The sequence below is a fragment of the Aspergillus uvarum genome (assembly GCF_003184745.1).
Source record: "Aspergillus uvarum CBS 121591 unplaced genomic scaffold BO82scaffold_47, whole genome shotgun sequence".
In the NCBI taxonomy this organism is placed as follows: domain Eukaryota; kingdom Fungi; phylum Ascomycota; class Eurotiomycetes; order Eurotiales; family Aspergillaceae; genus Aspergillus; species Aspergillus uvarum.
Window position 1 is genome coordinate 205,854 of NW_020291344.1, and position 15,102 is coordinate 220,955.

At 52.0% G+C, this 15,102-nt stretch overlaps 5 protein-coding genes across 5 annotated transcripts; 3 read left to right on the forward strand and 2 right to left on the reverse strand.

Annotated features, from left to right (window-relative positions):
• The first annotated feature begins 5,275 nt into the window (after nucleotides 1-5,275).
• BO82DRAFT_135450 (transcription factor domain-containing protein) lies at nucleotides 5,276-8,306 on the forward strand. Its single transcript, XM_025630017.1, has 4 exons — nucleotides 5,276-6,064; nucleotides 6,119-6,216; nucleotides 6,266-7,039; nucleotides 7,100-8,306. The coding sequence occupies exons 1-4, from the start codon at nucleotides 5,558-5,560 to the stop codon at nucleotides 8,208-8,210; spliced, it is 2,490 nt and encodes an 829-aa protein (XP_025489560.1). The 5' UTR covers nucleotides 5,276-5,557; the 3' UTR covers nucleotides 8,211-8,306.
• Nucleotides 8,307-8,597: 291 nt separating this feature from the next.
• BO82DRAFT_315413 (tubulin-binding prefolding complex subunit GIM3) lies at nucleotides 8,598-9,666 on the reverse strand. Its single transcript, XM_025632537.1, has 4 exons — nucleotides 9,610-9,666; nucleotides 9,388-9,516; nucleotides 9,176-9,243; nucleotides 8,598-9,123 (listed from the first exon to the last, which is right to left on the reverse strand). The coding sequence occupies exons 1-4, from the start codon at nucleotides 9,625-9,627 to the stop codon at nucleotides 8,931-8,933; spliced, it is 408 nt and encodes a 135-aa protein (XP_025489561.1). The 5' UTR covers nucleotides 9,628-9,666; the 3' UTR covers nucleotides 8,598-8,930.
• Nucleotides 9,667-9,804: 138 nt separating this feature from the next.
• BO82DRAFT_135512 (uncharacterized protein) lies at nucleotides 9,805-10,824 on the forward strand. Its single transcript, XM_025630018.1, has one exon. It carries the CDS (start codon nucleotides 9,980-9,982, stop codon nucleotides 10,514-10,516), a length of 537 nt encoding a protein of 178 aa, XP_025489562.1. The 5' UTR covers nucleotides 9,805-9,979; the 3' UTR covers nucleotides 10,517-10,824.
• BO82DRAFT_135523 (autophagy-related protein 27) lies at nucleotides 10,475-12,092 on the forward strand. Its single transcript, XM_025630019.1, has 3 exons — nucleotides 10,475-10,927; nucleotides 11,017-11,509; nucleotides 11,594-12,092. Exons 1-3 carry the CDS (start codon nucleotides 10,651-10,653, stop codon nucleotides 11,787-11,789), a joined length of 966 nt encoding a protein of 321 aa, XP_025489563.1. The 5' UTR covers nucleotides 10,475-10,650; the 3' UTR covers nucleotides 11,790-12,092.
• A 589-nt stretch (nucleotides 12,093-12,681) lies between these two features.
• Nucleotides 12,682-14,490, reverse strand: BO82DRAFT_404407 (uncharacterized protein; the record flags this gene model as incomplete). The annotated part of the gene is made up of 4 exons (XM_025639434.1): nucleotides 12,682-12,825; nucleotides 13,018-13,746; nucleotides 14,161-14,343; nucleotides 14,428-14,490. 4 exons carry the CDS (start codon nucleotides 14,488-14,490, stop codon nucleotides 12,682-12,684), a joined length of 1,119 nt encoding a protein of 372 aa, XP_025489564.1.
• Nucleotides 14,491-15,102: the final 612 nt, after the last annotated feature.

A 15,102-nucleotide genomic window follows, 5' to 3' on the forward strand; every position in this document is an offset into this window, starting at 1 on the left:
TAGGTAATCTAGTAATGCCGTAACTTATGCGTAGAATCACCGCCCAGTCTCACTTTGTCTTCCGGTGGTCTGTCTAGAGTCCATCCAGCGCTTTCGGAACCCAAGGCAATCATGCAACCAACACGGAGCGCTTGGAACGAATCCGACACCCGCGGCAGTGCGGCATCTTCCTGGAAGGGTGTGCTCCCGCATCCACTTCAATGCAGGATGAATGGGCCACTACGGTCAGCGACCGGGTTGGGAGCGACGAATGAACTGTGGTGCGGACTGCCACATGACGACGCTTTCGACTAATACGTAAGACTGGCGGATATTGCCCGTCGGTGCGGCAGTTTCATCGAAGCAGGATAGGCTAAGGAGATATTTTCCGCAGCCTTGGTAAATGGTCTCAACATCACTCGTTCTGAACATGTAAAAGGGATAATGACAAGTTAGGTGTTCGGAGCAAGTCAAGAACTTAATTACAGCTGGAGTCGGTTGCTGCAGCTGCGCAGGACGGTGCATATGTGACCTGAAGTAACCTACAGTAGTTCAGGCTATATAGGCAGTAGTCGTTTGGGGCTAGTCATTTGGAACCCGAACCCTGAATGGCCAGGGTAGCTGTGACATCCTAGTCCCGAGTCAGCAGTATTGAGTCTGGAAGCGTAAGGTTGAGCATGATTTCTGTCATATCAGTAGAGTTACCAGCTGGCCACTAGGAAAGTCTCTATTTCCCCCTTTCTCCCTACCCCCCTTCCCTCATTCATCCTGTTCTGAAGAGAAACAAGAGCTGGGCTGGGCATCGGTTGCATCGAGACGAGGAACAGTTTCACTACAAGTCATTGGCAGTTGGCCAAGAGCTTTAAGACACACGCAGCAGCCGTGTCCCAACGCCAAGCTGCGAAAAGGGAAGGACCCTGTTTGAGAGAGGTAGGGTAGAGGGCTGCGGTGCTGATCGACACTCGCCGAAACCCAGAAGGTAAGCGCTGCATTGAGAGAAAGAGAACAGAGAGACAAAAATAGGAAATTGATCAAAAAGGAGCGCAAAAGAAAAAATACAAAATTAAAAACAAAAACAAAGGGAAAAAGGGCCCATGCCACCCAGAAAGTTACTACTGCACAATAGTCGCTCTGCTGGGTCGGCTCCTACGTAGGAGGAGAAAAGGCGGGCCTGGGTGGCTGACTATTAGGCCCGTGGCAGAGTTACCCAAAGCGCGCTGTCTTGAGGGATCGATTGGTTCAGGGCGCATTGATTGTGGCGTTGACACCTGACTCAAGGGAAAGCACTCACAAGGTGATGAGGGGCGAAGGAGGCCTGGATTCTTCCTCAATGCTCAGAAGAGGGGAATGAGTTGATTTGACTATCAGGTAGGGAAGGATAGCATACCGAGTAATACTACTTTGTACAAAGGCACGTTACAGTATACCCATCCAATTGTACGGACATAGCACAGGCAATACATACCTTAATATGCGCAATCGAATACTGTGTTTAAGGCACTGTGTTGTGTGTAGTGTGTACACATTGAACCTAGTACGCACTGCCACCTTGCGAAGAGCATTGGGCACGGAATGACCGATGTGCCGATACCAATCAGCGTGACCAAACGGCCTTCAGTTGCTAACCGATCATTTCAGCGCAAATGACGGTGGGCATTGGATGGTGGGCAGCCCGGAGAATTTTCGCTGCCGTGACTCGGCATGGCAATGGCGTCCGTGTTTCGCCCGAGAAAACCTATCAGCAGCAGCATCGTCATCACCACACCACTACCAGACATCTTCGTCAGCGACCTCAACAGGGCAGTTGGTATCGTCCAGTATCGGTACCGGTGGTAATACATTTAATGTGCGCAAGCTTGGTCGCAGTGGAACCGTCCACGGTTGTTGCCTCGTGCCGTTCACTGGTCTGCCCAATGGGCTTGATCCGGAGCAGTGATTCCGAGTCGATCGTCAGCATATGCTGATGACGAAGTGCGTTTCTCTCTCCTCTCTCTTTTTCTCTCTTTCCTTTTCCGTCTTTTCATTACAGTCTTCTTTTTCAGCGCGGGGCATTATATCTGTCCTCAGTGTATCAGATAGACACACGTTGAGAAGAAAAGTATCCCTCGTTCGGTGTCATTCGGTGTAATGGATTGCAATTTTAATTGAAGCTGTTAGAGGGATCAATCGGGTCAACCTCAACCTCAGGGAAGCGATACCCGGTATTGGATGGATGTCGGTGAAGAGAATAAGAATAGCAACCAACGATCTTCCCCAACATCCAATCAAACCGTTGCCCCATCGACCTTCTCATTGAAGGTAAAGCGAGTTTGACTTTCCACGTTCCCGTCAAACCGCCAGTCATCATTCCGTACTCCGGGCTCGGTTTCTTGGATCCATGATTCGATGATTCTATTCCAGACTCTCATTTCCGTGAAGCAGAGGTAAGACATACTGAGTTCGGAGACATTACTGAAAGACCATTATGTGAAAACGTGTCGAGAATTATCCCGACCAAGTGGGCATTCCGGATCGAGAGACCGATTCCACTGCCCCTCTCTTCCTCTTCCATCGATCATCAATCATCGAGGGCTAACCAGTAACTACTTAGGCTAATCATTTGCAACCATCGGCTACGGGATAGATCCGAGGCATTATTCCCTGCTGCTGCTGCTGCTGCTGCTGTTGGTTACGAGCGAGCTTACCCTAACTCCCCAACGAGATGATCCTGCAGGTTAGCAGTAAATTGGGAACAGCTCGGAGTTGAGCTCCGTATATGTACAGTATGTACACCGTACTTTGTGTGCGATTTGGATGTACGAGTAGATTCGTACAGTAAGTTAACTACCTAATTACTACGGCATATGTAAGCTTGACAGTCAATGGTCAATGGTCCACGGTTGAGCCTAGAAAATTGTTCATCCCATGGCCGGGTCTGGCTCCGTCCCCCCTCTCTCTTTCGCCCTCCCCTATCCGAGACCGAGAGACCCTCCCACAGGAAGGAAGGCCCGCCATTCTTCTTTTTGATCCCGCTCCGTGGTGGGACCAAAGGAGACATGGACTTCAGGACCACAACTGACCACGTCGCGATCTCAAACCGTCGCATGAAGCCGTCAGGACGACACTGCCACTTGCCGATCTCGGGTCGCTTTTCAGCTAGCTAGAGGTCTGATCCTCAGCCAAAACAACTAAAGATAAAAAGGAACAAAAAAAAAAGGTAAAAAAACAAGATCAAGCCTCTGCGCTCGCGGGAGTTGGTAGCGACCCTCGCCTGCCCACTTATCATGACTACAACTATCCCACCAGACCGTCTCCAACTCTTCTACATTGAAGCTGCTGGCGAATTCTTTGCATGATCCCGACAAAAGAAAGAGAGATACCGACCGATGCTCTTCTCTCATTCATCAATCGCAAACAGTTCGATCGATCCAGGCAACAGACCAGCCACTCAGTGTTTCTGCTCGTGTTGCTGTTAGGACGATAATAAACATAAATTACAGCAGTTTGACCGTTTGGTAGTGTTTGTGTATGTTTGCGTGTGCAAGAGAGAAGGCGAGCGAAGCAACAGCAATCAGTGGGTGGCAGTGGTAATTTAACACACTTTAATCAATCAATTCAAGCGACAGGAGCTAGAACTCGAAGCCATCAGGCTGCCCCGTCGGCAACAGATTCCTTGACGGATAGACTTTCTGCAGTAAGCTCAGGTGCTAATCTCCGGCTCGAGCCTGCCCACCCCTCTCCCTTCGATCTGATTTGAGTATAGAATGGCGTCGTTTCAGCCATGTTTTCCTGTTGTTCTGTAACCGGGGTCAGCCGAGAAACTTTCGGAGACCTTTCCTGAACCTGGGAGGACCCTGGATTGTTGGGTCGTGTGAAGAGGGGGGGAGGAGAGAAGACAGAGAGAACGACGACGGAGGGGGGCAGCAATACGTCGGCCGATTTCAGCCTCTCCTCGCACTGACAGGCTAGCTAATTCAAGCCTGGTGACTGTGCCCCGTAAAGTTGATTCTATTCCAAACACATATGATGGACTAAGTGGTTAAAGGGAGACGGAAGGCTGAAGAGTAGGTCTGGAGCTGGGAATCAATAATGGCCACTGCTGTCGCCGTTGAGTAGTGTTGTTGTTGTTGTTGTTGTTGTTGTTGTTGTTGTTGTTGTTGTTGTTGTTGTTGTTGTTGTTGTTACTTGCTGCTGCTGCTGCTGCTGCTGCTGCCGCTCCAGCTGCTACTAGATCTTGGAGGGGATTTGTTTCCACTTGATCAATGCCGGAGTCAATATAGAGACGAACTAGGGTTCGAGAAAATTAGAGGAATCTGTTAATAAGATATTGAACCATACCAAATCAGCATCCCTGATCCAGAGAGATTTCTCAGGTTGCTCTTCTTTAATTCATTTCTCTATTTTTTATTTATTTATTTATTCTTCTTTCCCTTTTTCACAGTAGGAGATTGTGTTGGTAGTGAGTAGTTGTTATTTTGCTAGCGAACTAGGTAGGTAAGTAGGTAGGTAGTCAATTAGGAGTAGCATGACGGACGACGGGCTTATCGTCTATTCCTGCCCATGACTGCCGAAGCCCGTCACCACTCATTATTCACTCTATATCCTTTCCTCCTCTTTATTCTTCCTTTTGCCCCGTCGTCTTCTTTTCTGCCGCAATTCGCCTTCTTCCCTTTCTACCTATTCTCTCGTCCTCTCTCTCTCTCCGTCCCTTCCCTCCATTTCCCCTTCCCCTCCCTAAGGCGGCCACCTCTTCTCCAGCCTCTCCTCTACGCATTGTGTCCACACCAGTCTGAAATCCCTTCATTCTTGTCAATGCTTGTTTATGCGCACGACAACTTGGTCCAGTCGAACTTCGCAACGCGACCAACACCACCACCACCACCACCACCGCCACTAGTACAACGAAGTATTCCTTCCTTGGTGCAACCCACAGCAAAGTATTTCCCGGGCGGCTCTTCTTCTGGCAGCCCCTCTCAGCCTCGGTAGTATTCTTGTATGGCTTCACCAGCACCCACTTGCACTCCAACACATCCATCTGTCCGCACCAGGAACTACCGCAAGACTACCGCGTCTAGACTAGATGTCTCCACGGTTGACCATCGCTCCAACTTTATTTCTGTCTCTGGAACATTGAATCTCTGACCCAAATTCATCATTGGTGCGATCGATACAGCTATTTTATTTTACCTTCGTCGCCATTGCGGATAACCGCCCCTCTCCTTCTCCCCCCTCCCCCCCTCCTTCCTCTTCCACTCTATCCCACTGCAAAACCTGGGTGGGAATTTCGGGAATTTGCGCTCTTTTCGGGATCTGATCGAATGTCAGAGTTCCTTGTCGCTTTAATTCCCGCCACTATCTACGTTAGTTGCCTTCTGACTTGCATCTATTCATCTGTGAAGGAAGAAGGAAGAAGGGAAAAAAAAAAAGAAAAAGAAGTCTGGCCTCGCATCATCATTATTGTCATCCGCCTCATCCTCATCCTCTTTTGCTTCTCCCTCTCCAACCAGCGGACAGACTCGATCACCGTTCCGGCGCGCACGCGCAAACTGCTTCCACCTTCATCACCTTCGCCTTATGAGGTTGCATTGCAGGTGTCGGCATGCAGGCGCATTATTTTCGCTCGTCAACTAGCCCGAACCAGCCGGGAGGGTCTTATGAGCTTCCCCCCGTGCACGCGGTGACTTCGCCGCCAGCGCCTCTTCTTCAACCGCCCGGCGGCCCACCACAACCACCACCCGCCGCTGGAGCTGCTTCGCTGCTTTCCGCACCGCCCAGTCGACCCGACAGCGGTCTGCGCATGTCCCATCTTCTGCAACCCTTGGCTCAGCAAATACCAACCCCTCAATCGTCAACCACCGCAACTTCTCTTCCGCCTTACTCGCGTTCTTATGAGTCCAGCGGCTCGCCCGCCGAGGGCGCATCTATCCTCGCGGATGCGCCAGGGCTCTCCGGGCCGGGACCGGGAATGCTACAGCCGGTGGGTGGTGTGGCGGCTGGACCGCATCCGCATCATCAGCAATCGCAGCAGCCTCTACAACAGAAGAGGGCGTATCGGCAGCGGAGGAAGGATCCCAGTTGCGATGCCTGTCGGGAGCGCAAGGTCAAGGTATGGTTACGCCGCAGCCCTGTTACTTTGGTTTTGCATTGACCTTCCGCCCAGTGTGACGCCTCCGAGTCGTCCAGTTGCACAGAATGCACCAACCGCAAGGTGCGCTGCCAATTCACCAAGGAAACCAACAGACGCATGTCGTCTATTAAGTTTGTGTTCCCGTTCCCTCCGTGACGACACATGCTAACTGCCTGGTAGACAAGTTCAAGACCTGGAAAAGCAACTGCTGTCAACCAAGCAGCAACTCCAGCAACTACGATCGGGGATGCTAAGGTCGGACAATCTGATGGATCTCGACATTGATGCAACAGGCCAACCGCAGCTGAAGCTACCGGATATTGGGTATCGTCCCCCGCGCCGACCCAAGGCGCCCTTTGTGCCGGATCTGACCCAGGCACGGATTAACCTACGCAAGTACGGTCGAGGAATTCTCAAAGTTCCTCCACCTTATCGACAGCGGGGACCTAAGTCTTTGCTGACGACGGATCCCCCACAACTTCCACCGAAAGACGTGGCTAATCGCTTACTGGGGCAATATTATTCTTGCATCCACTCCATTCTTCCCGTCATTCACTGGCCTACCTTTGTGGCAGAGTACGAGAAGGTCTACCAAGCAGGCTCGCTACTGGGTATCCCTCGGGAATGGGCGGCGGTCCTATTTGGTGTCTTCGCATGCGGGTCTCTACACACCCTAGAACGGAACCGGGAACAGGAAGGCAAGGAGTTTGTGAAGATCTGCTGCGGTGTCATTGATGTATGGCAGGATAACTTCACTCTGGACCAGGCCCGAGCGGCGCTACTGGCCAGTATCTTCCTTTACGAAGCTAATTCCCGGTCGGCCAGTTGGGTGTGGATTGGGTCTGCGGTGAGAGTGGCCCAGGAGATTGGGTTGCACCTGGAATCCGGGCCCTGGTCACCTCTAGAGGGCGAGATGCGCAAACGAGTATGGTGGGGGATGTACACCTGGGACCGGTAAGCATCGCCCAATCGTTAGGGCTCGTCATCGAAGGTCCGAGACTGATTCATTCCCAGGCTTCTTGCTCTAGAGATGGGTAAACCAGTACTGATCAATGATCAGGACTGTGATGTCGATCTCCCATGCCCCGTTGATGAACAGTACATCTCAGAAGGCGGTGGTGTACCGGAGAGCCCACAAACAAGTCCCCTTCTTGCAAGTATTCATGTCGTCCGCTCGATCGGACAGCTGTCTAGAACCCTGAAGAGCCCAACGATCAGTCCGGCCACCTTGGAAACTTTTGAGCGACACTTCAATGCCTGCTTGGCTACATTCCCCTCGCAATATCTGCCGCGGTCCGAGCAATACCTCGACCCCCGTTCTCTTGCACCCATAATCTATCTCCAGAACGCACGACTCCTTCTTCATCGGCACAATATGGCCCCATACTGCAGTCCCGAGGCGCGAGCGTCGGCGTTGGAGTTCTGTGTGTCTACCGCCCAGGATACTGCCCGTCTTCTTTCGCGCTGTATGCGACCTCCCCCCGCCAGCCCGCGTCATGGACACCCGACAAGCAGCGGCGAGGATTGGCGACCACTAGTCGCCTCATCAGCTGGGGCTATGCTATGCGTTCATCTCTGGCGCTGCGTGCTGCTGCTTCTTTTTCGCCAAGAATATGCCGCTGCATTGGTCTGCGTACAAGCCAGTGCTGCGATTGGGGACTCACGCGCGGTGAATGCAGCCTGCGGACAATACTTGGCATTTTTCTTGAACGCGCTACTTCAACGCAGCGAGACCATTATAGCCGATCGTGACGAAGAGCTGATTGCATATGTTTCTGGAGACATGCAAGGAACGATTGAAAGCAGTTGGGTATGGCAAGGAAGCGAAACAGGCTCTCAACTCGAAACGATGTCCCCCAAACTCAACAGTCCTACCGCATATCCACGCCCCGAGATGGAGATCACGGAGAATTGGGAAGGTTGGGCTTGGGTTGAGCAGAGCGTACGGTATTTGAGTGAGAGACAGCAGCAGCAGCAGCAGCAACAACAACAACAACAACAACATCATCTTAAGCCAGCGGAATCGTCTTACCTGGGACCTGACGCAGCAGCCATCAGCTCTGATGCAACCACACCCCAGTCAAGCTCATCTCATTCGCGCATGACGATCGCCAGTATCATTTAAGGGGTAATGCATAAAAAGATTATGCACAGCACCCGGTGGGGTTCGTTGTCATCTGGTTCTTTTGCCAGGTCATGTCCAGTCTCTCAGAATGAGCGCGCTTCGGTCGCACGACACCCGAATTATCGTGCCTGAGGCAGACATACCCCATCCGAGCAAACGAGCGAACGGGATTTTACTGTACCAACGCCATGTCATAATATCTTGCCCGTGGGGGCTCTCTTCACGCCTCTCTTATTTAAAGCATGTGAGATGAAGTTATGGATCACGAAACAGCTTTTCTTTCTCCTTTTCTTTTGCCTTCTCCATGTTTCACTATCATAATATTTAGTATAGTATTCGCGTAGATATCCCCCTTGTTGGTTGGACAGAACCCTTTCTGTACAGAGTATGTGTACCCGCATAGGCGATTGATTCTTTTTATAGATGACATTATCCCTACACTGTTCTTGAATTCGAACTTGATGAGACATGTCCTAAGTTAATTCCGTCCATTGTCAATCTCTTCAACCACAACAACATTACCATCCTCGCTACCACAACCACCCCCCTTGAACCGAACCAAACGCCTCCCACCATTTACAGTACCCGCCACGTGGTAATCCTCCCCGCATTCCGAAAGGTAACTTAGTCTTCATTAAGTAAAGCAAGAAAGGAAGAGAAAGTAGAATGACAAGCGAACCAAAGGTGCGTTTAGGTTACAAGAACTAAGGCAGGGGAAGCCTAGGTCTCTAGGTTGATACTCCGGCCGAAGCGTGCATACAGGGCGACCTTGAGTTGCTGCAGCTCCTCGCGCAGGTCGCCCAGGTTTTCCTCCAGCTTGCTCACCTCGGCGTCGATCTGCTCGGTGGAGGTGGCGAGGAGGGACTGGGCCTCTTCCAGGGGCAGGTGGAAGAAGGAGTCACCGATCTTGTAGCTGCATTTGGGATGTCAGTGGGTTTAGGAAGTGGGGATAAAGGATGACTTACGGAATGAGATCATCTTCATCTGCGAGTTCGAGCTCGGTGGAGATTTCTTCGAGATCTTCTTTGTCTTTCTGTTTTTTTTTGTGCCCCCGAATATCAGTTTATCGTGCTGACTATACGGATGGGGGTTACGTAGGGACGACGTTGGTGGGGTGAACAGTTAGGGAGGAGGAGAATGAAAGACAAAAACAAAAGCTGAGGGCTGCTGAGCTTACCTGCTTCAGTTTCAATTGCTCTTCCAACACGGTTTCCCGTTGGTGGAGGCGACTGAAGCGGTTGATCTTTTCTTGGTCCTCGCGGCGGACTTCGTTGTCTTCGCCGCGGGCCTCGTCTTCTTTGGAGAGCTGGTGGGCGGGGGAATTAGTTTCGTTGTGTTGGTGGGTGAAATGGGGGAGTATTCTTCTGATATAGACCTAAGTGAAGGGAGGTGTGCTTACCATACGAGTTTGGATCATGTTGGAATAGACGGGTGCGAATTTGGAAGGGTAGAGAGGTTGTTTGATTAATTGGTATCGGGATGGGGATTTGATGCTGGGGAGGTTTCTTCTTTGGGCTGATGTGGCCCGTGCACGGAGTGACTTTGATAACCTAAGTTACCCAGTAGAGTAAATTACTTTCTACACCTGTAGGAAGTTGATTACTACACTTTGTAGGTCAAGTGTGGAACACCCTATGTTCGATGAACCAGCAAGAAGTACCATTGGATGCTATTGATAGCAGTCTATTGTGTTTCTTTGTCTACCTAGTATTCTTCTTCATGCTCTACGGCTTTGTTGCTGATGGCTAAGCTCTCGGTTCCTTCCTGGCATGCTTGCTAACTTGCTAACCTCTTATACTTCATCTTCACTGACTGCTAACGTGACTCATTTCTGTAGCTGTTCTGCTCTAGTTACACTTTTTCTCGATTTTCTTGTATCTCTGCTCGATGAATTTCCGATCTCCTTTTCACATTCTACACATGCGGCACCTGGTCGGGTGACATCATCGCCGTCAGCTGCTCGCCAGACGCGGTGCCAATGCGAGCCTCCCTCAAGCACGCGAGTTGCCTTCTCTCACATATTGTCTCTTTCCTGCTTCGTTGTGGATTATTCCCTCCATCCTCCGACTTCGTCCCTCTCTGCCTCATCGCAAGGATTACATTGTGGACGTCTGCATGCTGACTTGGTCGACTTCGCTCTCGGCCCGCCCTCGCCTCGGAGAAACGAAGAGCTCCGGCCACCGCATCATCGCCGACAGCTGATCGAATCAATTCCCAGCCTGCCTTTTCGCCTGTTTATTCTGAGCATTCGGCTTTCCAGCTTCACCACCTCGCCTGACTCCCCACGCGGAATATTACTTTCTTGACTTCGTCGCTGCTATCTGATATCTTTTCACCTTTCTACTCGCGAAACTGTCGAGCTGAGCTCCGGTGACCAACGCATTCACCCTCCCTTCAGCCAAACCCGGCCCCGTCAGCACCACAATCAACAACATCCACCATGCGAATACCGTCCAGCCTCTCTTCTACCCTTCTCTCCTCCGCCCTGTTCCTCCCCAGTCTCGTCTCTGCCTCGGGCAGTTTCGACTGCAAAAACATAATCGTCGACAAAATCAAATATGACCTCAGCCCCCTCGGCGGCGTACACACCCTCTACAACGTAGTCGAGAAACCCGAGGAATCCGCGACAGTCAACACGACATATGTACTCAACATCTGCAACATTCTGGGGAAGGCAGCCAACCGAGAGCACTTGAAGTGCGGGACCTCCAAAAACAGTGCGATTTTCTCCTTGCCAACTTTCCCGCGAACCTATCCTCTTCTCTTGCGTCGCATCTTCCCATGCACTAACCTCTCGATCATATAGTCTGCGGCTTCGAATACCGAACCCACGCGAACAGCAGCGTTGAAACAGACCAGGGATTCCCCATCGCGGGCTACGACCACCTCGGATCCGGCAGCAAAGACACCGAGGTCACTCGCTTAAAGCAATCCGACTCCTCTCGTGAAGGTCTCCTGGTCAAGTTTGCCGGCGGCAGCTACGAGGACACGACTGGAAAGAAGCACGCCACCAAAGCCGTGATCGAGTTCAACTGTGACCCCGACCGGTCGGGGTTGGAAGGTCTCCGGACCACGAACGAGCCGGCGAGTGAGGCTGTGCTGCACGCCCGCGCGGAAGAGGGCAGCGGCAGCAGAAATAGTAGCAGCAGTCTTCAATTCAAGAGCTTTGGTCCCGCCGACGATGATACCTACGTGCTGCGGCTGGACTGGGCGACCCGGTACGCGTGCGACAAGTACCGAGATGATAACAAGGGGGACTCGTCGAGTCATTGGGGATTCTTTACCTGGTTGATAATCCTGTATGCTTCCCCTCTCTCCTTGTGTCTTTGACATCCTGTCGTCAAGAGGCGAAACGCTAACCAATTACCCCCGGGGTAACACAGTCTCTTCCTGTGTACTGCTGCCTACTTGATCTTGGGTTCCTGGCTCAATTATAACCGCTACGGTGCCCGTGGGTGGGATCTTCTCCCGCACGGGGACACGCTGCGCGATGTCCCCTACATCTTCCAGGATTGGGTCCGTCGGGTGGTCAACACGTTGCAAGGGTCGGGGTCACGAGGCGGCTACAGTGCGGTTTAGAAGGTTGTCTATTTCTGTACGTTTTGTATTGAAGGAAGTTGGGAGATGTGGTGCGAGAAAGCGTGGGTTCTGGTTGAGTAGCCGGCATACGGACGGATTCCAGGCGTACTTCCATACTTAGGCAGGGACGTCCTTGTGTGGTGGGGCGGTAGTTGTGGTGAATTAGAAACTTTGGAATATGATACAAATGGCTAGCTTTATTGCTTTGATACACGAGACAGTTAATCATGATGATGGGTGTACATGCCCCTTGCTGGATACTGTTGAGTAAAAGTGAAGGAGCACAGCGAGGCCGTTGATGTGCAGACTCTCAAGGCACCACCCACTACCATACGAATAGACCATAACTCACAATAGTTACCACAGACTATCACAAGAATAAATAGGTATCAATTTCCCTTAATCAAGATCCCTCCTCCAAAGAGAAAAGTTAAGCTTCAAAATCCTCAACAGTGACGGTAGCAATTTCCCAGACCCTTTCGTCGCAAACCATAGCTGACAAGTGCAGTGCAGTGCCGGTGAAAATCAAAGTACAAACAAATCAAACAAATCAAACACAAGCCCAAGATCATCAATCCATCGACATGTAGTACTTATGCAGATCGTATGCACATCCCAATCGCGTCATCAGAGCTAAGATATCGTCAATGTTCGTCAATCAAGGCGGGGAATGATCACACAATCGAAACCAGGGATTCCGAAAGAAGAAGACAGATCGATCATAATTACGATGAGCTCCTTTCCTCCCCTTTCCCCCGGTTCGCCTGGTTTTGCTCTTGCAATTTCCCACACCGCGGGTTTTATCTTTTCTTTCTCCTCGTTTTCGTTCACAACCCTCCTCTTCCACCCCCTTAATGATGGATTAAGGTAGGTTACGGGAAAGCTCTTTTGCTTAAACCTTCATGGCGAACTTCTTCAGATACAGATAATCCGCCATGTTGGCATCCACGGTCTTGCGGATGAGGGCGGCGCCTTCGGGCCCGTATTTCTCCTGCCATTCGGCGTCGAATTGGGCCTCGGTCTTCTGGGCTCGGGGCTGGATTTGGGGTGTTAGTTTCGGGGACTGCAATTGCACCTATTGAATGGGTTTGGGTATTTGTGAGGGGAGAGACGTAGGTGGTGAGTATTCTTGTGACTCCCTCCAGCTTGCCATATCCCTTTCTGGATATGTTTCGAGACGGGACGTGGGAGAGAGACAGTGAACGGAATGAGAAGGGAGAATACTGACATGTTTCCGGCCCACCAAGCCCGTCGACTCGATAGCGTCGTTATGGAATCCGCGCCACTTCTCGAACGCGGCCCGCGCGCACGCATGGTCGGCCTCGGTATCCCAGCACAGCATCGAGGGGTCGTACTTGAGGCCCACGCTGCGGCAGAAGGCCTCGATCATCGGGGCCGGGTTGTCGAGCATATCGTCCGCGTCGACGACGCAGATCTCGGCCATCTCTTCCTCCCGGCTCCCGCTGCTCCGGCCGGTCATGCTGGCGGAGGAGGCCGAGGACGACGGGCGCGAGGAGGCGGCCGATGAGGAGTCCTGCTCCGTCTCGTCGGGCTCGTGCGTGGCGACCCGCGGGCCGACCAGACGCGTGTCCCGCAGGTAGTCGAACGTGCGGCGGAGCTCGTCGTACCCGGCCTCCGCGGGGTCGTAGTTCTGGAACCCGGTCACCGCGTCCAGCGGCGGGATCGTGCAGCGGTAGTACGACGGCACACTGTAGTGCGGGTCGCGAATGAGGAAGGCAAAGTGGAACTGCGACAGGAGCGCCCGCGGCATCACGGTCGGGTTGCCGGCTTCCGCCTCCGTCGCGTACGGGTACGGCGTCGCCTTCGGCGCCTCCGCCTCCGGCTGCTCCGTGCCTACGCCGCGCTTGATCCGGTGCAGCGATGGCGCGATGCTGGCCGGTTGGCCGTGCGGCGGCAGGAGGTAGTGGATGATGTCCTTGATGAAGACGCGTTTGCCCTGTGTTTGTGGGGTAAGTATCTTGCTAGGTTTGTGGAACGGTGAACGTGTGGATGTCTCGGAACACATGGGGCAGAAGACTTTAGGGCAGGAAGAACAGGCTGGGCTGATGCTCATCAGTCCATTCTGTTGATCCCGTGGTTTATCTCCCTGGGCGTGAAGGGGAAACACTCGCAGGTGATCCACATGCAGACACGGAAGAATCATGCTTGTAGATGCATCACAACGGAAAACAGGATTTTGCTTCTGCGTTTTCCCCGGTTTTCTCCAACTTGGCAGACCGAGCCCTCATCCGAACGGATTCTCGACGATCTCAAACTACGATGGCCGAAGGGGAGGGAGCAAAGTGCTAGGGACAAAAGGGAAAGAGAAGAAGGGAGGAGGAAACAAAGCAGGCAAGGAAAAGGGTCGGACCTCAGATGATTCGCGCTCGATGCGATCCAGGACAGTCTTGAACGTCGACTGGCTGAATCCGCTGTCCAGACGGGCCTGTTCATCGTCGGCGAATCTGGTCGACAACCGCTCCGGTCCATAGTAGAAGGCATCACCAAACGGCTCGTGGACACACTGGATGGTATCCCGCTGAGTCATGAAGACCTGATGCAAACGAGATTAACGAGATGTTCTAACCCAGAAAAAGAGGTGGTGGGATGGGAGGAGGAGTTGCAGGGAACAACATACTCGCTCAAAGGCCGTGGAACACGCCCGGGGGTGAGTAGCCACAAAGATGGGCTTCTGCGACATCGTGACGGAGTATTCTTCCGGTCGATGGTCGAATAATAAACACGATAACCCTTTTTTTGGGGCTGGTGATCGGTTCGATCGCTGGGAAATCGGTTTTTCAGATTTCCTCCCCGTCAAAAAACTCAAGTACAAAATCTATCGACCAGGGAGTTTCACCACTGGCGTAGGTACTCGGGGATTATGGGATGTAGCACCCTGTTTTTCTCGTCCGATTTACTGGATTCCGAGGTGGGTGGGATAGTGTAGGTTATGCTTGGGCGAACCCTATTCAAGCAGTTTTGCAGTCACAGTTTAGTTGGGAGGATTCCTTCCAGGCTGCAAGTTGATTGAGAGAGAGAGAGAGAGAGAGAGGGAGAAAGGGAAGAAGGAAGGAGGAGGAGGAGGGGAAACCAGAATGAGGGCTGGCGGGCTTTATACCTACTGGCTTGGGATGTGTCAGTCAACAACAACAATTTATTATCCGACTTCAATCGATTTGAATCGATCAAGCCATTCAACAGGCGAGAGCAACAGGTACTAACTTAACTACTGCTGTTTAGGCTTACGAAAATTTACTCAGTCATACTGGAGGACTGGAAGCTGCCCACCAGCGAACGAGGAACGAGAGGAATT